At 45.6% G+C, this 24345-nt stretch overlaps 1 protein-coding gene across 2 annotated transcripts in view; it reads right to left on the minus strand.

Annotated features, from left to right (window-relative positions):
- The window catches only part of LOC118366963 (Krueppel-like factor 7), a 70386-nt gene extending 47108 nt beyond the window's left edge, over window positions 1-23278 (minus strand). Inside the window, exon 1 of one of the 2 annotated variants that reach the window (XM_035749837.2) lies at window positions 22776-23278. In XM_035749837.2, coding sequence (XP_035605730.1) covers window positions 22776-22877 — 102 coding nt within the window. In that variant the 5' untranslated portion in view covers window positions 22878-23278. Of the gene's footprint in view, window positions 1-19720; window positions 20823-22775 lie in introns of those variants that run through there. The other variant, XM_052493711.1, reaches the window with a different exon arrangement.
- Window positions 23279-24345: the final 1067 nt, after the last annotated feature.

Below are 24345 nucleotides of genomic sequence, written 5' to 3' on the forward strand. Positions count from 1 at the left end.
GCACTCACTCACACACGTACACACACACACACCGACGACCCCCATTCCTGCAGCACTTGGCTCTTCCCCCAGGTATTCCAAGCAACATCAAAGATTAAAATAGATTCCGACCCACATTGCATGACAATGGCTCAAGCTCTCCTGCCTGAAAACTCTCTCTAACTACCTCTCCAACTACCCCTCCAGCTACCCTTCTAACTACCTCTCCAACTACCCTTTCCAACAACCCATCTAACTACCTTTCCAACTACCCCTGTAACTACCCCTCCAACTACTTCTCCAACTACCTATCCAACTACCCCACTAACTACCTGTCCAACTACCCCTCCAACTACCTTTCCAACTCCCACTCCAACTACCCCTCTAACTCTAACTCCTCCTCCACCTACCCCTCCAACTACCCCTCCAACTACCTTTCCAACTACCACTCCAACTACTGCTCTAACTACCCATCTATCTAGCCCTCCATCTACCCCTCTAATTACCTTTCCAACTACCCCTCTAACTACCCTCAAACTACCCCTCTAACTACCTTTCCAACTACCCCTCCAACTACCTTTCAAACTACCCCTCCAACTACCCCTCCATGCCATGTCATGATGCTGATGTCACCGTGCCAAAACAACCTCTGCTCAATTTGGCCCTATTGTAATACTATAGAAAATACCCCCTTCCATCTTTCAATCCTTCCTTCAGCGTTACCACTGATTTGACTTGACAGAAATGGGTTGGTGCAGGCTAAGAATTGTACTGGAATCCTTGGGTTCACCTAAATAACAATGTTAGATCAGTGAATACTTCAAGGAAGGGAGAAGGGAAGGATGAATCGTCAAACAGCATTCCTATATGAAATATTTCAACAAGGTCCTGATTTTTTACTGAAAAGGTGCAGGTGTTGAATTCACAAGTACAAAACCAGGAACATCAAGAGAACATGAAACTTCTCACAGCATTAGCAGCCTCCCATGATTCCTCATCACTTTTCAAGAAGTGATATGATAGGAAAAAGAGCACAAGATTGAAAACGACTCTCTCTTTCTCTCTCCCTCTATCTCCCTACAATTTTTTTCTGACAAAGAAACATTCTCTCCCTGCGTCTCGACGAGCACAGGACACATTTCCAAGGTCGTTGTGCTCTACATGTGACCCATTTACTGGGCTGGCTGCTCCTCTCCTCGCTCGCAGACCACATGGGATCCACCATGTCAGTAACACACAGACCATACACACACTATTTGTCATTAGTCGCAGGTAAAGGTGGTTCATGCTTACAGCTCATTAGAACAGGCCTGGATCTGAGAGAGAGAGAGAGAGAGAGAGAGAGAGAGAGAGAGAGAGAGAGAGAGAGAGAGAGAGAGAGAGAGAGAGAGAGAGAGAGAGAGAGAGAGAGAGAGAGAGAGAGAGAGAGAGAGAGAGAGAGAGAGAGAGAGAGAGAGGAGAGCGAGGAAGAGGGAGAGAGAGAGGGGAAGAGGAGAGAGAGAGAGAGAGAGAGAGAGAGAGGTACCATACTAGAGCCAAGTCTATATATGGTTCATGTACAGTACAGTGATCTGAGAGAGAGAGAGAGAGAGAGAGAGAGAGAGAGAGAGAGAGAGAGAGAGAGAGAGAGAGAGAGAGAGAGAGAGAGAGAGAGAGAGAGAGAGAGAGAGGGGAGAGAGAGAGAGGGAGAGAGAGAGAGAGAGAGAGAGAGGGGGAGGGAGAGAGAGAGAGAGGGGAGAGAGAGAGAGAGAGAGAGAGAGGGAGAGAGAGGGAGAGGGCCAGAGAGAGAGAGAGAGAGAGAGAGGGAGAGAGAGGGAGAGAGAGGGAGAGAGAGGGAGAGGGAGAGAGAGGGAGAGAGAGAGAGAGGTACCATACTAGAGCCAAGTCTATATATGGAGTACAGTACAGTGTGCCACCTGCCGCAACAGCATACACACAATGCCAGGACGAAGGGCTTCAAATATAGCCCCAAAAACAACATGGAGCTCCCTGACAACTCGACAACTGTCGCCATGGCGCCGTAACCACAGCAACTGTAAAAGCGGCAGCGTCCAGGGGGTTGATGAATGAGCGAAAGGAGGGTGAGGGAGGGGGTAAGGAGGGCTGGTTTTTTTTTAATTATTATTATTTTTTAACCTTTATTTAACCAGGCAAGTCAGTTAAGAACACATTCTTATTTTCAATGACGGCCTAGGAACAGTGGGTTAACTGCCTGTTCAGGGGCAGAACGACAGATTTGTACCTTGTCAGCTCGGGGGTTTGAACTTGCAACCTTCCGGTTACTAGTCCAACGCTCTAACCACTAGGCTACCCTGCCGATTTCTGAAATGGGGGGGGATGAGGGAGGAGGCTAGAGGTGGAAGGGGGGTCAGTGGGTATCACAGGAAACAATGTGGATACCCTCAATGTCACACTCACAACCTTGTGAGCCGGCACAGCACACATACTTCCTGTAGCTCAGTCAACATCCTCTACTCTGCAGATGATGTCATACAGACAGACACACACCATAACTCATGCACACACGCACACACACCACAACTCATGCATGACTGTGCACATACACATCACTCTGCAGATGATGTCATTTCAATCTCCGGTTCATCTTTCTAATGTGATTAAAAAACAAATATATATATATATTTTTAGGGCGTAGACCAGCTTTAATATTGCAGATAGATTGTAGCTTCCATCAATGTAATTGTCTGCATCACTTCCAATCCCCCAGATATAGAAATGTATATATATATATTCTTAATTATTTTCCCTAACACTACCACCCCTACCCTAATTACATACTATATACATTTTACGGACACAGTGTAGTTTACAATAGTTATCCTTAGTTTGTTTTTAATTCCACCCTTCAGTTCCACTCAACCCCTCCCATCTATCTCTGAACACCATCCAGTCCTTCAGTTCCACTCAACCCCTCCCATCTATCTCTGAACACCATCCAGTCCTTCAGTTCCACTCAACCCCTCCCATCTATCTCTGAACACCATCCAGTCCTTCAGTTCCACTCAACCCCTCCCATCTATCTCTGAACACCATCCAGTCCTTCAGTTCCACTCAACGCCTCCCATCTATCTCTGAACACCATCCAGTCCTTCAGTTCCACTCAACCCCTCCCATCTATCTCTGAACACCATCCAGTCCTTCAGTTCCACTCAACGCCTCCCATCTATCTCTGAACACCATCCAGTACTTCAGTTCCACTCAACCCCTCCCATCTATCTCTGCACACCATCCAGTACTTCAGTTCCACCCAACCCCTCCCATCTATCTCTGAACACCATCCAGTCCTTCAGTTCCACTCAACGCCTCCCATCTATCTCTGAACACCATCCAGTCCTTCAGTTCCACTTAACCCCTCCCATCTATCTCTGCACACCATCCAGTCCTTCAGTTCCACTCAACCCCTCCCATCTATCTCTGAACACCATCCAGTCCTTCAGTTCCACTCAACGCCTCCCATCTATCTCTGAACACCATCCAGTCCTTCAGTTCCACTCAACCCCTCCCATCTATCTCTGAACACCATCCAGTCCTTCAGTTTCAGCCTCCCATCTATCTCTGAACACCATCCAGTCCTTCAGTTCCACTCAACCCCTCCCATCTATCTCTGAACACCATCCAGTCCTTCAGTTCCACTCAACGCCTCCCATCTATCTCTGAACACCATCCAGTACTTCAGTTCCACTCAACCCCTCCCATCTATCTCTGCACACCATCCAGTCCTTCAGTTCCACCACCCCTCCCATCTATCTCTGAACACCATACCTTCAGTTCCACTCAACCCCTCCCATCTATCTCTGCACACCATCCAGTCCTTCAGTTCCACTCAACCCCTCCCATCTATCTCTGAACACCATCCAGTCCTTCAGTTCCACTCAACGCCTCCCATCTATCTCTGAACACCATCCAGTCCTTCAGTTCCACTCAACCCCTCCCATCTATCTCTGAACACCATCCAGTCCTTCAGTTCCACTCAACCCCTCCCATCTATCTCTGAACACCATCCAGTCCTTCAGTTCCACTCAACCCCTCCCATCTATCTCTGAACACCATCCAGTCCTTCAGTTCCACTCAACCCCTCCTATCTATCTCTGAACACCATCCAGTCCTTCAGTTCCACTCAACGCCTCCCATCTATCTCTGAACACCATCCAGTCCTTCAGTTCCACTCAACCCCTCCCATCTATCTCTGAACACCATCCAGTCCTTCAGTTCCACTCAACCCCTCCCATCTATCTCTGAACACCATCCAGTACTTCAGTTCCACTCAACCCCTCCCATCTATCTCTGCACACCATCCAGTCCTTCAGTTCCACTCAACCCCTCCCATCTATCTCTGAACACCATCCAGTCCTTCAGTTCCACCCAACCCCTCCCATCTATCTCTGAACACCATCCAGTCCTTCAGTTCCACCCAACCCCTCCCATCTATCTCTGAACACCATACAGTTTGATTTCTATTTGCCATATATTTTTTTAACTGTGCTGTTTCCCAAAAGTTCTGAACCTATATACATTTTACAGACACAGTATATTTTAAATTAATCATCTTGTTGTTTTTAGTCTCATCCTTCCTTCTAATGTGAATTAACACGAGTGGGAAATGGCAGTGGAAGAGCTCTGTTTCTCCCCACTACAGGGAGCTGTGCCAAAATGAACAACGACAGGCTCCACGGGCCGGGAGTTTCACAAAAAGCACCAGTCCCTTGACTGCCGGCCAGAGGGGCATCTGCCCTTTTTATTTTCTCGCCATCCATTTGCTGGATAGAACAGCTAAACTCGGGCTCAGTGCTGTGAGAGAAAACTGTGCCAAGCTTTGTGCAGAGTACAGAAGGAGAAAGAGAGAGAAGGAGGGGGGGTAGAGGGAGAGAGAGAAAAAGAAGAAGAGAGAGAGGGAGAGAAAAGAGAGAGCGAGAGAGAGGAAGCAAGCAGCCAGAACCAAACCAGGCTCTGACACAATGGGTGTCTGGAGCTCAGCCAGGTCACTAGGCCATCAGTAACACAAAACAAAGCACTCTCTCTCTCTTCCCCTCTCGCTCGCTCTACATGACCTCATCTGTGGGTTAGCGCACACACACACCGGCACGCATGCCGGCACACACACACACACACACACACACACACACACACACACACACACACACACACACACACACACACACACACACACACACACACACACACACACACACACACACACACACACACACACACACACACACACACTAGGCTAGCTCTCTACCACACACACATACCATATGCATATTCTATGTTCTCTTCCTCATAACTGCAATCACTGCACATACACCCATTATGCTTTTAAAGTTAAACAACCAGTGAATGTGTTCCTATGCATGTGTGTGTGTGTGTGTGTGTGTGTGTGTGTGTGTGTGTGTGTGTGTGTGTGTGTGTGTGTGTGTGTGTGTGTGTGTGTGTGTGTGTGTGTGTGTGTGTGTGTGTGTGTGTGTGTGTGTGTGTGTGTGTGTGTGTGTGTGTGTGTGTGTGTGTGTGTGTGTGTGTGTGTGTGTGTGTGTGTGTGTGTGTGTGTGTGTGTGTGTGTGTCCAGCGGGCACGTTTCAACATCCACCTGATATGAAAACAAACAAATGAGTTGAGCCCTGCCCGCCCTGCAGCCTAGCAACAGGTGCACGACTACGTCTGTTGTGAGTTAGCATAATCAGCTTTACTCCATCTGACTCTGACCTGACTGGAAACACTGTGTGTGTGTGTGTGTGTGTGTGTGTGTGTGTGTGTGTGTGTGTGTGTGTGTGTGTGTGTGCGTGCGTGCGTGCGTGCGTGCGTGCGTGTGTGTCTGTGTGTGTGTTTTTGTCTGTATACTGTTGCTACAGAGTAATTTGAGAAAGAAAATACATCCTGACCTCTATTGAATCTGAAGAGTACTTCAGGATCGAGCAAGAACAATCTCTTTTGGTGAAAATGTCTGCGGTCAACATTGACTGTCAAATAAAATGAAATCAAAATGTATTTGTCACATGCCCCGAATACAATAGTTGTAGGTAGACCTTACAGTGAAATGCTTACTTACAAGCCCTTAACCAACAATGCAGTTTTAAGAAAAGAAGTAAGAGATAAGAAAAACAAATCAGTAAAGAGCAGCAGTAAATAACAATAGCGCGGCTATATGCAGGGGGTAACGGTACAGAGTCAATGTCAATGTGAGGGGGCACCGGTGTGGTGTCGAGGTAATTGAGGTAGTATGTACATGTAGGTAGAGTTATTAAAGTGACTATGCATAGATGATAACAGAGAGTAGCAGCAGTGTTCCGGGGGGGTTGGGGGGTAATGCAGAAAGTCTGGTAGCCATTTGAGTCTAATGGCTTGGGGGTAGAAGCTATTTATGAGCCTGGACTTGGTGCTCGGTTACCGTTTTCTGTGTGGTAGCAGAGAGAACAGTCTTTGACTAGGGGGGCTGAACATTTTTAGGGCCTTCCTCTTACATCGTGTGGTATAGAGTTCCTGGATGGCAGGAAGCTTGGCCCCGGTGATGTACTGAGCCGTACGCACTGCCCTCTGTAGTGCCTTGCTGTCAGTTACCATGCCAGGCGGTGATGCACCCGATCAGGATGCTCTCGATGGTGCAGCTGTAAAACCTTTTGAGGCTCTGAGGAGGACCCATGCCAAATCTTTTCAGTCTCCTGAGGGGGAATAGGTTTTGTCGTACCTTCTTCATGACTGTCTTGGTGTGGTTGGACCATGTTAGTTTGTTGGTGATGTGGACACTAAGGAACTTGAAGCTCTCAACCTGCTCCACTACAGCCCCGTCGATGAGAATGGGGGTGTGCTCGGTCCTCCTTTTCCTGTAGTCCACAATCATCTCCTTTATCTTGATTACGTTGAGGGAGAGGTTGTTGTCCTTGCACCACACGGTCTCATCTCTGTCAGTGATCAGGCTGACCACTGTTGTGTCATCTGCAAACTTAATGATGGTGTTGGAGTCGTGTCTGGCCGGGGGGGGGCTGAGCACGCACCCCTGAGGATCAGCGTGGTGGATGTGTTGTTACCTACCTTTGCCACCTGAGGGCAGCCTGTCAGGAAGTCCAGGATCAGTTGCAGAGGGAGGTGTTTAGTCCTCCCTCTGTGATGAGCTTTGTGGGCACTATGGTGTTGAATGCTGAGCTGTAGTCAATGAACAGCATTCTGACATACATGTTCCTTTTGTCCAGGTGGGAAAGGGCAGTGTGGAGTGCAATAGAGATGACATCATCTGTGGATCTGTTGGTGTGGTATGCAAATTGGAGTGGGTCTAGGGTTTCTGGGATAATGGTGTTGATGTGAGCAATGACCAGCCTTTCAAAGCACTTCATGGCTACATTTGTGAGTGCTATGGGTGAGTGCTGTAGTCATTTAGGCAGGTTACCTTAGTGTTCTTGGGCACAGGGACTATGGTGGTTTGCTTGAAAAATGTTGGTATTACAGACTCAGTCAGGCAGAGCTTGAAAATGTCAGTTAAGAAACTTGCCAGTTGGTCAGCGAATGTTCGGAGGACACGTCCTGGTAATCCATCTGGCCCTGCCGCTTTGTGAACGTTGACCTGTTTAAAGTCTTACTCACATCGGCTGTGGAGAGCGTGATCACACAGTCATCCAGAACAGCTGATGCCCTCACGCATGTTTCATTGTTACTTGCCTTGCATAAAGGTTATTTAGCTCGTCTGGTAGGCTTGTGTCACTGGGCGCAACATAGTCTGTAGGGGAGCATTAGTGTGTATGGAGGCAGAGCTACATGGACACTTCTATGTTTATATTTCCATATGGAGGTTGTCAAGAATGGCCTTTATAGAGAGGGAAACTCCAGAAAGTCAAGTTCAGAGAGAATGAAAGAGAAAGAGCTAATTACAGAAAAGGGGGAGAGAAAGAGAGAGCAAGCAAGAGACCGTTTGAAAATAGAGGGAGACGGAGAGAGTGAGTTAAAGAGAGGGAAAGAGAGAAAGAAAGAGAGCGAGAGAGAGTGAGTTAAAGAGAGAGAGAGCAAGAGAGAGAGAGAGAGAGAGAAAGAAAGAGATAAAGAGAGAGATGCAGAAAGACAGAGAAAGCAGCGTGGGAGGCCAAAGCACCCCTCCCAACCCCATGAGCTGTTGAATAAACATGAGACATCTCTCTCTATCTCTCTCTCTATGCAGAAATGCCCTTCAGTTCTTTGTCTCTCCCACTCTCTCAGCTCTCTAAGACACCTCTGAAGCTCAGCTTAGAGCTGTTTAAAAACAACAAGGACACCATTATCTATTATTTATGACTAGCAACACTAACGCTCTCCTGCTCTTTATGTACATGGCGCTCAGGTGTGGAATACAGAGTGGTGGATTCTGTTAAACTACATAAAGCATACCCAAGGAGAGGGAGAGGGAGGTAGTGTGGGGGTATGAGAGAGAGGCAGAGAACCAATGAGGATTCTGGAACGAAAGGGAGAGTAACGTCGTGACTTTCCTTGGTTTCCCCAAATGGCACTCACTTGGTGTGGATTGTTTTCTATTACTTTGTGTGAGTTTGTGAGTTGGGTGTATGTGTGTGTGAGTTTGTGAGTTGGGTGTATGTGTGTGTGAGTTTGTGAGTTGGGTGTATGTGTGTGTGAGTTTGTGAGTTGGGTGTACTGTATGTGTGTGTGAGTTTGTGAGTTGGGTGTATGTGTGTGTGAGTTTGTGAGTTGGGTGTATGTGTGTGTGTGTTTGTGAGTTGGGTGTACTGTATGTGTGTGTGAGTTTGTGAGTTGTGTGAGTTTGTGAGTTGGGTGGACTGTATGTGTGTGTGAGTTTGTGAGTTGAATGTATGTGTGTGTGAGTTTGTGAGTTGGGTGTACTGTATGTGTGTGTGAGTTTGTGAGTTGGGTGTATGTGTGTGTGAGTTTGTGAGTTGTGTGAGTTTGTGAGTTGGGTGGACTGTATGTGTGTGTGAGTTTGTGAGTTGGGTGTATGTGTGTGTGAGTTTGTGAGTTGGGTGCGTGTGAGTTTGTGAGTTGGGTGCATGTGTGTGAGTTTGTGAGACAGCAAAGAAAAGGTGTGTGTGTGTGTGTGCGTCTGTGTGTCTGTGTGTGTGTGTGCCAGTGTGTAGGAAGGAAAAATGACTGGCTCCTCTGTGGTTGTTAATCAAAGCCTTGAGTGGAGCAGCAGAGCAACCTCTCTCTCCATGGACTGAGGAGAGACACACAGCACAGCCTCATGCATAAAGATGTAGCTGTCGCCGGGCGCATCTTTCTCGCTTTCCTCTCTTTCACTTCCTCTCTCTCTCTCTCTCTCTCTCTCTCTCTCCTTGTCTCTTTCTCGACACCCACTCTCCTCCATTCCCCCTATCCGTCTCCTCTCCTCCTCTCAATGGGCCCAGAGGGCTGACAGTCACTTGAGAGGCTCCCAGACAAATGAACCACCCTCATCTCCAACATCACCTCTCCCCTCATCCCTCTCTACTCTCCTCCTCCTCACCCTGCTCTCCCACTCTCTCTCCATCTGAGGCTGTGAAAACCTCTTGATCTCCCATCAGTGTGCAGACGTCCAAATGCAATCATATGTAGAGGGCACAGTGTACCTGCTACTCCCTGAGTTATAACAGCTCACAGTGTGTGTGTGCGTGTGTTTGTGCGCGCGTGTGTGTGCATGTGTGTGTGTGCCGGAGTATGAGTCACGTTATGTGCATGTGTTTGAGGGTGTAGGTGTGTGTGTCAAGTGTGCATGCGAGCATGTGTGTCTGTAGTGTGTGTGGAAGTCTGTCTTCCTAGCAGTGTGACCAGTTCTCTCCCAGTGAGCAGCAGGCTGTAGACCTGGACTGTCCTTGGTCCCGTATGTGTGATGTTGTCATGTCAAATGTAGATACCGTGTATCTTCACTCCCCCTTCACATCTACTAGTTACACTGTATACTTCAACACCTTTAGCTCCATTCTGCTGTTCCAAGGAAGGCTAGGGTCCATTCATTTTCAATTCAGTCGATCGCAGGGTCAGGGTTGATTCCACTTCCATTCAGGATTTGAAATTCCAGCTCAATGAAAACATTAAATACTTTAGATGGCACTTTCAATTCTGGAATTGCTGTTGACTGAATTGAAAAATGAATTGACCTCAACTTTGGCTAAACCCTGTTTTTTAAAGTCACTTTGCACCTACAGAGTGAAGTAGTTTCAACACCACAACATGGTGTTGTTTGCCCTTAAACAAAACCTCAGCAGTCAGCCAGCCATTACGGTAGCTTCCTGCCAGTGATGCTGGCTGCGTCCCGAATGTCACCTTATCCCCTAAATGGCGCACTACTTCTGACCAGAACTCTATGGGCCCTGGTCAAAAGTAGTGCAGTAGATAGGAATAGTGACCATTTGGGCTGACACTGCTGTCCTCGCAGCCCTACCCTAACAGAGGATCACGTGGCTTGTTTGGATTGCAAATTGATCTGTGTGCTCTCTCTCCTTCTCCAATGTGCTAATGATTCAATACGGCCCCTGTAGAGCCCCTGAGCCTGACACATACAGTACAGTACAGACCGGGGCTAGCCTCCCTCTCACCCCTGCACTGTTTGGGAAGTTCAATGACTTTCCCTGTCCAGTCTGTCACCGGACAAAATAGATTTCAGACGCAAAAGTAGAACTGTTTGGGGCCATCGGATCCATATACAACCCGATATGCAGAGCAGAATACCAACCATCCAAACATCCTTTTGATATAAAGGTAAATCCCCTCTAAAGTGTGTAATCTAATCCTGCAGAGCGAGCAGTGAGTTCTCCAGTCCGTAACCTCTATATGGCACACCATTCACCCTTGAAGATCAAGCATATAGCTTTACACACTAAGCTGTGGCTCTGGGAGACCAGAGTCAGACTACTCATTTATATCACGTTCATTTGTTTCATTTTCCGAGAGCCAGTGTACTTATTGTGCTGTTTCATAACTAATATACACTCCATTTTTAGCGAAGGGCTCATTCAGTCTGTGTGCGTCCCAAATGACCGGCCCTGGTCCAAAGTAGTGCACTATGTAGGGGATAGGGTGCCATCTGGGACGTAACCTGTGTCTGTGGGCTGGGCTAACCTGCCTGCTGAATTATGTGCTCTCATGAGCTTGTGTCTGATATGAATGGTTTCTGATTAAGGAGCCAATATGAATTAACTCAAAGGAACAAGGAAATGAGAGAACATGAATACACTGATTACAATGACTAAGAGTGTTACAACATCAGCTGTTGGAGGATATATCTCCACTCTATGAGAATTGATTTTAATCGATCTTACTGAGTACTTCTCATGTTAATACAGAGTATTGTTTGTTTTACAATTTCCTTTCTCTCTGTCCGTCTCTCTCTCTCTCTCTCTCTCTCTCTCTCTCTCTCTCTCTCTCTCTCTCTCTCTCTCTCTCTCTCTCTCTCTCTCTCTCTCTCTCTCTCTCTCTACAGTAAACATTACACATACAGAAGTTTCAAAAGAATAAAGACATTACAAATGTCATATTATGTATTATATATTATTATATTATACAGTGTTGTAACAATGTACAAATGGTTAAAGTACACAAGGGAAAATAAATAAGCATAAATATGGGTTGTATTTACAATGGTGTTTGTTCTTCACTGGTTGCCCTTTTCTTGTAGCAACAGGTCACAAATCTTGCTGCTGTGATGGTACACGGTGGAATGTCACCCAGTAGATATGGGAGTTTATCAAAATTGGGTTTGTTTTCAAATTCTTTGTGGATCTGTGCAATCTGAGGAAAATATGTGTCTATAATATGGTCATACATTGGGCAGGAGGTTAGGAAGTGCAGCTCAGTTTACACCTCATTTTGTAGGCACATAGCCTGTCTTCTCTTGAGAGCCATGTCTGCCTACGGAGGCCTTTCTCAATAGCAAGGCTAATTGTCTCTCTCTCTCTCTCTCACTCGTTGTCTATTCAGCTAAAACAATCTTCAAACAGATTTTATGGTGTGACTGTCACATTTCATAGCGCCGGTATAGTGGTGGGGTCAGGTGAGATGTGCGATCTAACCAGCGCAACATGAACTTAACCACACACACACAGCGGTGCTTCAGTAAAAAGGGTCCCCACTTCAAAGGGAAACCTGCCTCTCTCCCCCAGAACATGAAAGGCCCTATTCCCTCCCTCAGACTGAAGCCTAATTGCAGTCAGCTGCTGATGGTGTGTTGGCTGTGTTTTGCTGAGAGAGACGGGTGTGTATTTGTGGATGATGGGTGGATCCATCCAGGCTTAGGGTGAGTCCAGAATGGCATTCTATTTCCAATATACAATAGCACTACTTTTGGGCTTTGGTCATAAGGCTCTGATTAAATGTAGTTCACTATACAGGGAATAGGGTGCCATTAAGGATGCACTCCTAGTATGCACACCCAACACAGAAATGCCCAGCCAGCACAAAAAGCCATTACACCACAGAAGGATACCACAGGGCCAAAGTGTACTGTGTGAAAGTGTACCTCACACCCAAATGTACCCAGTTCATTTTGTGTCCTAAATGGCACCCTTTTGGGATGCAACCACTGAGTCATCCCTCGTCACAGGAAGTGAGGAGATCCCCTATGGCCGCGTGTGTGTGGTTGTGTGTGTGTGTGTGTGTCTATAATAATGCTGATCTCTTTTATAGGAAAACAGCAGGGGAGAGGAGCTTGCTCACACAGGAAATGTGCAGTACAATAGGCCTGGCTTTATGGCATTATTATGGCATTACACAGCTCCCTGCCAGCCCCAGCTGATAACAACAAGAAGCATGACTCAATACTGTCTGCCCTACCCTGCCCTGCCCAGCCCTGGCTGGGCCCACATCCCTTGTAAAGCCTGGCATTGTTCAACAACGCCATATAAATGCGACATTCCAACAAGCTGAGAAGGAATCAATTGTAAGGTTCTTTAATCAGATCAGAAGTGGCCAATAGAACTCCTGTCTGTTTGGGGCTGGGCCATAAAGTGCATCAGTGATAGATAATAATGCATAGCATGTTAATAGCACTTTCTTTAAACCCGAAGATGCTGACCAGACAGTAATTTGACTGGAATCAGTCTGTGGGAAAAGAGGTGGTGGTATTACTGTAGTTCTGTCTGTGTAGGTTAAGTTGAGTAATGCAGACCTTAATTCACCCACCCACAGACACTGTGACATGTGTATTACAGGGCACTGATGATGACTCAGTGACAGCTGGGTTGTTGCGGTAACATTCCACAGAGGAGCGCTGAGCTCCGCCCTCAACTTCTGACCACTTATCAGCAGTGCAGTAATGAGAGGGCTCTTTTTCAAAGAGGCATCATCATGTTTTAAAATGAGATGGAACTTGTCTGACTGGTTTCGTGGTAAACTAGCCTCCTGCATGGTCCTCAGACAACTACTCAGTGGAGCGCTGGAGTGGAGTGTGGAGTTTGAGTGTGGAACTGTTGATTGAGCCATAAGAGTGCAGTTTCACAGTGAAGAGAAGAGTAGTAGAGGAAGTACGCTCAGTGGTAACAAAAGGGGGAAAAGCAGTGTGTGTGTGTGTGTGTGTGTGTGTGTGTGTGTGTGTGTGTGTGTGTGTGTGTGTGTGTGTGTGTGTGTGTGTGTGTGTGTGTGTGTGTGTGTGTGTGTGTGTGTGTGTGTGTGTGTGTGTGCGTGCGTGCGTGCGTGCGTGCGTGTGTGTGTGTGTGCATTGTTGCATGTCTAGCCCCTTCACACACAGCTGTGGAAATATAAAAACGTATCAAAACAGAACCAAAATACAGCACAATATGGCTCCAGCACTTAAGCAATCCAGGTGTTTCCGCTCTCTCCCCGCCGCCGTCCCTATTGCTAGGGGATTCCACCGGCTTCCCGCCCCACCTCCCACTGCCTCTCCCTGGGCTCCTTAGCACGGCAAGCCAGCCTCCTGTGATCATAATCCTGCAGCTTTCCCCGGAGCGATCCCCGTCAGAGATCAGGGGGCTGGTTGGGAATGGGATGTGATGCTATGGAGCCCCCCCCCTCTTCCTCCCCTCTTCCTTCCCCTCTTCCCTCTCCAGTGCTTAGCCTCTCTGCTGTGAGAAACCAGCTGCACTCCACTGTGGATTACATAACTGTAAGTGTAGTTCTGGCAGACATAGCCCAGAGAAAAGGAGAGGAGAGGAAGGGAGAGGAGGGGATGGGAGGGGAGGAGGGGAGGGGAGGAGAGCTCAACACATCACAGACTGGACCGGACAGGCAGGCAGGCAGGGACGGCAATAAAAGCTGAAATTTAAAGCAGGCTGCTCACATAGGTCACTGTTCACAGGGATGCTGGGAGGTAGTAGTGGGGGGAAGGATTCTGGGGGGCTGGGGGTGGTGAGTGGGGTTCAAATAGGCCTCCGATACACGTACGTAGCCCAAATCCATCTGAATCCATTTTGAATGGTATTGTGCTTTCTCTACTCCATTACACTCCCTCTCTCACTCTCCCATCTACCACTGCCACTGTTCTGAGAGTTACTGGGCTGTGAAATGCGAAAAACTGCTGCGGCGAATATGCATGCATAGCAATTCATTATCTTGTCAAACTTGGCTTCCCCAGGCAGCCGGGCCGGGCTCAAATCCCTGTGTTAGGGAAGAGAGAGTCAGGCATGCTGCACCGGCTGTGGCTCTGGCTGTGCTGTGGATGGCTGGCTGGCTGCCTGCAGCCTTTACTCTGGAGGACAGGATTGGGGGAGAATAAGGGGGAGGAGGACCAGTTCACAAAGCTGCTGGGATCTGGTCTGTAGGTCAACCAGCTGCCTGGGAGAGAGAGGGCAGAGAGGAGGGAGAGGTATGGAGAGAGAGGGCAGAGAGGTGGGAGAGGAATGGAGAGCGAGGGCAAATAGGAGGGAGAGTGGAGGGAGGGAGGGAGGGGGCAGAGAGGAGGGAGAGGGATGGAGAGGGAGATGGAGAGTGAGGGCAGAGGGGGGCAAAAGGCAGGCAGAATGGAGGGAGGGCAGAGGTAGGGTGGGAAGGATAGGGATGGAGGCAGAATGTAGAAAGGCAGAGGACAGATGAAGGGAAAGGTGTATAGAGGGGATGGATGGAGGACAGCATTTACGGTGAGGCTTGAAAACAGGGGTCTAAGGGTCACTCTGTGATTAACAATGATTAACAGAGGAGTTTCTTGGCAATTTCTCGCATGGAATAGCCTTAATTTCTCAGAACTGGAATGGACATGAGTTTCAAGATAATAGTTATTTGTTTATGGCCCTTTTGAGCCTGTAATTGGACCCACAAATGGTCAAAAAAAAAATGATGCTTCAGATACTCAACTAGTCTAAAGAAGGCCAGTTTTATTGCTTCTTTAATCAGGACAACAGTTTTAAGCTCTTTTAAAATGATAAACTTGGATTAGCTAACACAACGTGCCATTGGAACACAGGAGTGATGGTTGCTGATAATGGGCCTCTGTATGCCTATGTAGATATTCCATAAACAATCTGCCGTTTCCAGCTACAATAGTCATTTACAACATTAACAACATCTACACTGTATTTCTGATCAATTTGATGATATTTTAATGGACAAAAAATGTGATTTTCTTTCAAAAACAAGGACATTTCTAAGTGACCCCAAACCTTTGAACGGTAGTGTATATATTTTTATTTAACTGGGCAAGTCCGTTAAGAACAAATTCTCATTTACAATGACGGCCTACACCGGCCAAATCTGGGCGAATTGTGCGCCGCCTTTTGGGACTCCCAACCACAGCCGGTTGTGATATAGCCTGGATTTGAACTAGAGTGTCTGTAGTGACACCTCAACCACTAAGATGCAGTGCCTTAGACCGCTGAGCCACTAAGGATTCCAAATATTTGGGAACTGGGGCGATTACAATACCAAGACCAGCCACACTTTCACATCATTATTAAGAGTTATTTATGATTCTTTTGGGTAATTTACTCATCTTTTCCCTCAATTTCTCAGGCCAAACCTGTATTTCTGCCATTGCTCAAAGGGTTTTACTCACAGTGCAGGACTAGCTACATATGTAGGATCTTATTTTGACCTGTTTCTCACAGCAGGAAAATAATCCTGCAGCAACAGGAAATGTGAATTATTGTGGGTATTATAATTAATGGACATTTTTGTAGGCCTTGATACATTTTTAGTTAGGGCAAATCAAGTCTAAAATGTTGAGGTGGAAATTAAAAACTTTAGAAGTCTTTATAAACGTAGAAGACACTAGCTACAAGTTTGCATTCCTGCTGTGAAGGACATTTCCTGCAACAACAGGGTGATCAAAGTAAGATTCTATATCTGCATTTGCATTTCAATCGAACACACACGGCCTGTGATCTAAAAATACCTCCCAGTGAAAACAAATCAATTAGAGAGCATGCTTCAAATTCCTGAAGGTACTGAAATAGAAGCTCTGAAAACAAAAAGGAGGAGATAAAAAAGAACGCTGCAGCCCAAAATGTGAGAGACGGGACTGCAAGGCATGGCGGGGAGAGGGAGAGGGAGAGGGAGAGGGAGAGAGCCACAGGGTGACCCATTTTCACTGCAGCCCACAAATATATGGGTGCTGTCTGAGAAGGAGAGGACACATACCGCCTGAGTGGCAAAGAAAAACAGACAGACACAGACACTGACAAACAGCCAGACTTACAGCCAGCCAGACAAGCAGACAGACACTCATACAGACTGAGTGCCAGACGGATAGACACAGCCAGCCATCCAGCCAGCCAGCCAGTCAGCCAGACAGACAGCTAGCCAGACAAACAGGCAGACAAACACAAACAGACATCATGTCTCCCTCTCTCTCTAATTCTCTCTCTCTCTGTCTCCACGCTGTGTCTCAGGTGAGGCTGGTTAATTGGACGAGGTGTCTCACCTGGTTTTAATGGTGTTGTTTACTTCTCCTCCTGTCTCAATCCCCAGGCAGACCCACCTGCTCTCCAACATGCTCCCATCACAACCTACTCTGCAGCCAAAGACGAAAATGTGTGCGTGTGTGTGTGTGCGTGGTTGGTTAGTGGAGGGAGACGGAGACAACAGGGGCCCTCTTGGTGCACAAACATACGCTCTTTAAATTAACCCCCCTCACGGGTCACTGACTAAATAATCCCTCCCTTTCTACAGAGGACGAACAGAAGAGAGATGATTACAGTGGGCCGCACTCTCTCTCTCTTCCCCCCCTCTTTTTCTCTGGTCCCCTCTCTTTCCAGCCACCTCTCTCTTTTACCTCTGTCTCCTGGTGACAGTGAGAGATAGTGTCTTTGTTCAATCCAGGTGAGAGAGACAGCCAGCCCAGCCAGAAGCAGTGTGTTGTCTCCACAGGGACTCAGAAGAGAGAGAGGAGAGAGGGAGCCCCATCTTCAGCCTCAGCCCTGGCCCCAGCCTAAGAGCACTGAAACTCAATTCACCCATATCGCATCCATTAAGGCCTGATTCATGCTCTGCTCACTGGGGGCCTGCAATGGCCATCCATCTTGTCTCCGGGAGGAGCAAGGGAGGGAGGGAAGGGTGCCTGTCGTTTACCTTCTCCTGCCTGCATGGCAGATCTAGGGCCACGCTAGACAGAGTAGACGTTATCCTATCCTATCAAGACATCCTATTGCACCAGTAAAAATATTAGGCAGTTTTAACGGCGTCGAGCAGAGTACGCCGGTCACACTAGAAAAAACTATTTTATCCACCTGTCCACCCAGGCAGGACAAGGATTTGATCAACTCCCACTCATTTGCCTTCCCCCCTCCTTTCCTCTCTCGCTCATACCATCAAATAGGACTTTTATGGTTTGTCCTTCCAAGTGATGTTTTTTTCTCTCTGGCTCTGTTTCAAATGGCACAATATTCCCTACATAGTGCACTACTTATGGGTCTGGTCAAAAGTAATACATTTTATAGTGAATATAGTGCCATTTTGGAGCAGCCTCTCTCTCTCTGGCTGCTGGCAGTGGCCTAGTGGCTCCATTTCCTCTGGACAACAATGAGTAAACACATCTAGCAGAAAAGCGGTCGACCGGGTCAGAGCCACCCTTCCCCCCCAACCATCTCTTTATTTACTTTTCCTCTCTCTCTATGCATCTTACTCTACAGATGTGGGATCTTAATTTGATCACTCTTTTGTTGCTGAGAATTTTCCTGCACAGCAAGAAATGCAAACTTGCAGTGTATTCAATGTTTTAAAAGGCTTCTAACATTTGTAGTTTCCACTTTAAAATGTTGGACTCGAAAGAAAAATGTATCAACCCCATACAAAAAAAGTATATACTAATTCACATTTCCTGTTGTTGCAGGATTATTTTCCTGCTGTAGCAAATTGGCACAAATTAAGATCCTACATATGTAATCCTCTCTATTTTTCTCTTTTCTATTCCTTTCTTCTCCTATCACTCTACATTCTGAATAATTATTCAGGTGGTTAGTAAATTATACTTATAACTGTAGAAATATAATTATTTTTACAGTTAAAAACATGTGTTGTCATCTTTACTTAAATATAATTAGTTTTTTTTACTCTACTTCACTTGTTCAACCAAATCCCCAATGAATTCAACATAAGATAAATGCATAATCTAAACAACTATTTGTGTGTAAGAACAACTACAAAGAAAATTGTGTTTAACTTTTCATAATATCTCCTTTCAACTTAAGAATTTTAAATTCTTCCAACAACTTGCACTGTGGCTCAGTTTCAGAGGATTGTGGTTCATTTTTTGTATTTCTTTTTTTTACAATACTTTTACACAATGTTGCATGCATGTTTGAAGAATAAAAAGCACATTTCTATATTAGTATCAAACAGTTTGTTATGCTACGAGGTGTAATGGATCATGATGAACGGATATCAAAATAGTTTTTCAAATTGACGTTCAATGACGAGACCACCCATTCTCATTCTCACCGTGAGTATGATCACACGTGCCACTCTGACAAAGGCAAATACTTCAAGCTACAATTCTTGCAGCTTTACCTCCAGTTAGTGTTAGTGTAGCGAGCACTGCACTCAACAACTCCTGCTTAAGTGGATAATAATGTCAAGAGATGAAATAGATAAAGCCATGTTTAACACTAAAACAGGATCAATGACAGTAACTAATCAGAAAGATTAAGTATATCTAATCAACAATAACAGTTCATTTTTTAATGCTGAACTTAATATGTTAATGTTTGTGAAACACTAAAAGTTAAGTACTGTATATTATAAGTCAAAATACATCATATTGGAAAGATGTAGAACTAGCACTATATTTTTTACACAGTATTCCTCTGTAAGACTTGGAGCAGGTCACTGCTAGGTTTGGAGAAGGCTACAGTAGGTGTCTGGCTATGTGTCTGGGCTCCCTGTACTGTTCCTACAGACCCCTGGTCCTCAAAAACCTATCAGGAGGCAGGCCTGGCAGCCATTACTAACAACATGGCACCATGCTTTCAGAGCCAGCTAGGCAAACACACATGACACACAGATGACAAACACACTTTACCACATGGACATATACAGTTTACATACACTTAGGTTGGAGTCATTAAAACACCTTTTTCAACCACTCCACAAATGTCTTGTTAACAAACTATAGTTTTGGCAGATCGGTTAGGACATCTACCTTGTACATGACACAAGTAATTTTTCCAACAATTGTTTACAGACAGATTATTTCACTTATAATTCACCTTATCACAATTCCAGTGGGTCAAAAGTTTACATACACTAAGTTGACTGTGCCTTTAAAAAGCTTGGAAAATCCAGAAAATTATGTCATGGCTTTAGAAGCTTCTGATAGGCTAATTGACATAATTTGAGTCAATTGGAGGTGTACCTATGGAAGTATTTCAAGGCCTACCTTCAAACTCAGTGCCTCTTTGCTTGACATCATGGAAAAATCTAAAGAAATCAGCCAAGACCTCTGAAAACAATTGTAGACCTCCACAAGTCTGGTTCATCCTTGGGAGCAATGTCCAAACACCTGAAAGTACAACGTTCATCAGTACAAACAATAGTACGCAAGTATAAACACCATGGGACCACGCAGCGATCATACCGCTCAGGAAGGAGACGTTCTGTCTCCTAGAGATGAACGTACTTTGGTGCGAAAAGTGCAATTCAATCCCAGAACAACAGCAAAGGACCTTGTGAAGATGCTGGAGGAAACAGGTACAAAAGTATATGGCATTATGAGGGAGGAAAATTATGTGGATATATTGACGCAACAACATATTGAAGCAACATCTCAAGACATCAGTCAGGAAGTTAAGGCTTGGTCGCAAATGGGTCTTCCAAAATGACAACGACCCCAAGCATACTTCCAGAGTTGTGGCAAAATGGCTTAAGGACAACAAAGTCAAGCTATTGGAGTGGCCATCACAAAGCCCTGACCTCAATCCTATAGAAAATTTGTGGGCAGAACTGAAAAAACGTGTGCGAGCAAGGAGGCCTACAAACCTGACTCAGTTACACCAGCTCTGTCTGGAGGAAACGGACAAAATTCTTGTGGAAGGCTACCCGAAATGTTTGATCCAAGTCAAACAATTTAAAGGCAGTACTACCAAATACTAATTGAGTGTATGTAAACTTTTGACCCATTGGGAATGTGATGAAAGAAATAAAAACTGAAAGAAATAATTTTCTCTACTATTATTCTGACATTTCACATTCTTAAAATAAAGTGGTGATCCTAACTGACCTAAGACAGGGAATTATTACTAGGATTAATGTCAGGAATTGTGAAAAACTGAGTTTAAATGTATTTGGCTAAGGTGTATGTAAACTTCTGACTTCAACTGTATGATGTGCAACAGCATTGTGACAAAAAGGCAATGGGCCCTGTGTTTGTCAAGGCTGTTAATTGACACAAAAAGTGAGTAGGTTATGTAAGACAACAAAGAGAGGGAATGATTGAGAGACAGCCAGGAAAGATAGATGGAGCAGACCCCTCTGTCTGTCTGACAGCAAGCAGCCAATTACTGCTGAAAGTGGCGGGATGGGCCCTGCCAGACCACAGCTTTCCATTAGCACATGCCAGCCAACCCTGTGTGTGTGTGTGTGTGTGTGTGTGTGTGTGTGTGTGTGTGTGTGTGTGTGTGTGTGTGTGTGTGTGTGTGTGTGTGTGTGTGTGTGTGTGTGTGTGTGTGTGTGTGTGTGTGTGTGTGTGTGTGTGTGTGTGTGTGTGTGTGTGTGTGTGTGTGTGTGTGTGTGTGTGTGTGAGAGAGAGAGAGAGAAGAGAGAGAGAGAGAGAGAGAGAGAGAGAGAGAGAGAGAGAGAGAGAGAGAGAGAGAGAGAGAGAGAGAGAGAGAGAGGGGCTGTGTGAGGGGGCTCAGGGGTTGCTGGATCCTTTTCACACTCACACACCAGCGATTAATAACCAGCCGATCTATTCCTGCAGTTGAGCACATGGAATGGCAATGAGTTGGGGGAGACAACCAGTCAGCCCGAGCCCAGCCGGTAAGCGCAGCCGTGCGCACAGCAGCGTGGACCTCTAGTGCAGACTCATAAGCGCTCATCTCACCACGCGCACCGAATAAGTAACACTGGCTGAGCACTCAAAAGCACACTATTTTCAATCTTTAAAATAATCTCATTCTATGAAATGACACACCTATTACTATATTACAACCACCCCTTTCATATAACCTGATAGCATCATTATACAACATGGAATAGTATCAATTCGTGAATCAGTGTCAGTAGCCTAAATCACACAAATATATTTGGTGACTGGCAGTAGCGTTGGCACGGGTGACTGCATGGCCATGTGCATGCCCTGTGTGCTCACTGTGCCAGTGCCAGCCCTTCGGTTGACTTCATTCTAATAAACGAGTGGTTAGCCTATGTTGAGCGCGACATGTCACAACGCCACAGAGACAAATACAGGTGGATCTCCTTTTACGTCTATCCAGCAACATCACAGGCTTCACCCGGCACATTGGTGAGATTGGATGTATAGTTTTGTTCCAAACCAAAAGCCCCGTGCTTTCCGTTTAGGCTACTATTACACGCACGCACACACACACACACACACGCACACAATTTCCCCCACGCAGCCTAGCTGTTAATCTTCCTCACCCACATATTCTTGCGGCTCCGTGGTGATAATATATTATGGATCACTATAGGGAGTCGGTTCTCGTACCAACCGGCTGAAAACACCAAGTAATCTGACAGATGCGGATGCATTATTTAAGAACAAGTCTCTTGTTATTAGTCAAGTGTTCATCTTCGATGCCCAAATTGCCCTGCGCTTTCCCAAATCGCATCTGACAGACGTGTAATTAGTGTGTGTGAGCTCTCTCTCTCTATCTCAGGTTGTTTCCATTATTTATGAATAAAACAAATATAACGACTGACAGACGGCCGTATCGATCCGCGCTCTGCATTCTCTAATCAATAGCCTACACTAAAAACGACGGCAATTAGAAACATCATCACAATGTTATTTAAAACAGTGTCTTGTGTTTAAAACCAAATTACAGCAGTATTACTATGTAAATAACAAGAAGAATGCAGACTTGTCTGCAACAAGCCATTGCTTGTCATTCATTGCAGAATAACACTATCACAATCGGCAAGCGAGATGCAATCAAGATCCGTCAGAATAACAGAGCACAGCCAGACAAAGTAGATAGTATATTATGGGTTTGGAAAATAGCGCACGTTAGTGGAATGATGGACACAGCGGTGTCCATATCAGTCTTCTCTACACCATATTGCCTGCGGATGTGATCAAGTTGAGATTGTTTTCGTGACAGGCAGCATGCGATGGGCTAGCGTGTAAGCGCCGCAACTCGACAGCTCTCTATCTCCGGAGCGTAACCACAGCGTACAAGTGACGATTTACAAATTCTAAGCTACCACAGTAAAAGTAAAGACAGTTATACATTGAAGGAAAAGCAGTAAGTCACCTGCTGCCAGTTCTCCTCAAGCGAAGGCATCGCAGAGAAATAGCCAGTATCATGCACGAGTTGGAGTTCCTGAAAAATACTGTAATTCGCCAACACGTCCATGTTGATGCGCGATTTGAAAACAATTTACTTTGATCCACTGGAGAAAAAAAGAACCCTACTTGTGTATGGTAGGTCTAAGGGGTTAACAAAAAAATGTTATTGAGATACTCCTCGTGCGTCTGTCCGTGCACCAGAAAGTATAGCTCTATATGCCACTGGAACCAAATAATACGCACAATAACCACTATAAAGAAATATAAAAATAAGAGTTGAATACTGTGTCACTGAATTGCAATCCTTTTTCTATGGTGCTAACTATCAGGTCTTCAGTCCAGGAGTGGGATGCCAACTCGGTGACTTGAAACGTCCATCTATTTCCGCATTACCAGATTGCAATCTTCGCTCTATAAATTCCAGGTTGCTTTTCCCCTGGCTGCCGTGGCTTCAGCAGGCGACTAGCTCGGGCTAGCTGTCTAGTGAGCGGATCGAGCCAAGGGACTCGAAGGGGGGAGTGGTTTGTTGTCAATCAATTCCGTGCGTGACCATGTAAGGTAAATAGGGTTGACGGACCTCACTGGCGTCCAATTAAGGCGGCGCTGAAATAGGTAAAAAGGAGGAGTTAGAACAAATGGCGAGCCGGTATTGGCTCTGTGTAGCTGTCAGTCTGGCCAAACATGGCAGTGAAAGGTGAGCTATTTTTAGATGTCTATATAAATGCAGCAGCATTTTTCCTTCACTCAGTTGAAGTCCGTTGCCGAAGAGGAAGCACATGCGAACCTTTCAGACGTCAAAATACCTAATTTTAAACACATTTAATACTCCTAAAGCATGTTTTCAGTGTAGCCTAATGAATTATATTTTTGTCGAAACGTTAATCTTAAAAGACGGTTTTAGTGGAAGAAGCGTTCGGACAGAAGACCAACAGGGACTGTGAGGTTGTGATGTAACAGCTTTCCCAACACGACATCGCTCCTAGGCGACTTCTCTTACTAGAAACCCGCTGTGTAATGTTGAACTCAGCGTGTGGACTATTTGTCTGTAGCTTGAAGGAGAAACTAATACACGTCCAATAGCCTACACGTTTTTCTGCCCCTTAAAATACACACGAAACCTTATCAAAACTAATCGTAAACGTTTTTATTATTATACAGTACTTCTTGGTCATGTGGATTGTGAATACTTTCACTATGAATATCAAAAGTGTTAACTGTTGATTGGGGCTGTAAATGTATAATATTAAGGTATGCATATATCACATTTACTGTCTGGTAGAACATAACTAATGAATCAGATATTATTTGAACCTGACAGGGATATGTTGTCCTCATATTGTCCACATAGCCAGGTGAAAAGAGAGAGGCTGATAAGTTTTAAAGAAACATAACATTTCAGGGGAAAGTGAGCAATCAACTTTGGCTGCTTTACATTTTTACAACAGTTATGCAAATGTGTAGGTATACATACAAGGATTTGAAAATAAAATGAGCAGTCTAAGTAATACCAAAGGGCAAGGAGAGATTTAATCACA

This window comes from Oncorhynchus keta, chromosome 34 (genome assembly GCF_023373465.1).
Source record: "Oncorhynchus keta strain PuntledgeMale-10-30-2019 chromosome 34, Oket_V2, whole genome shotgun sequence".
Classification (NCBI taxonomy): domain Eukaryota; kingdom Metazoa; phylum Chordata; class Actinopteri; order Salmoniformes; family Salmonidae; genus Oncorhynchus; species Oncorhynchus keta.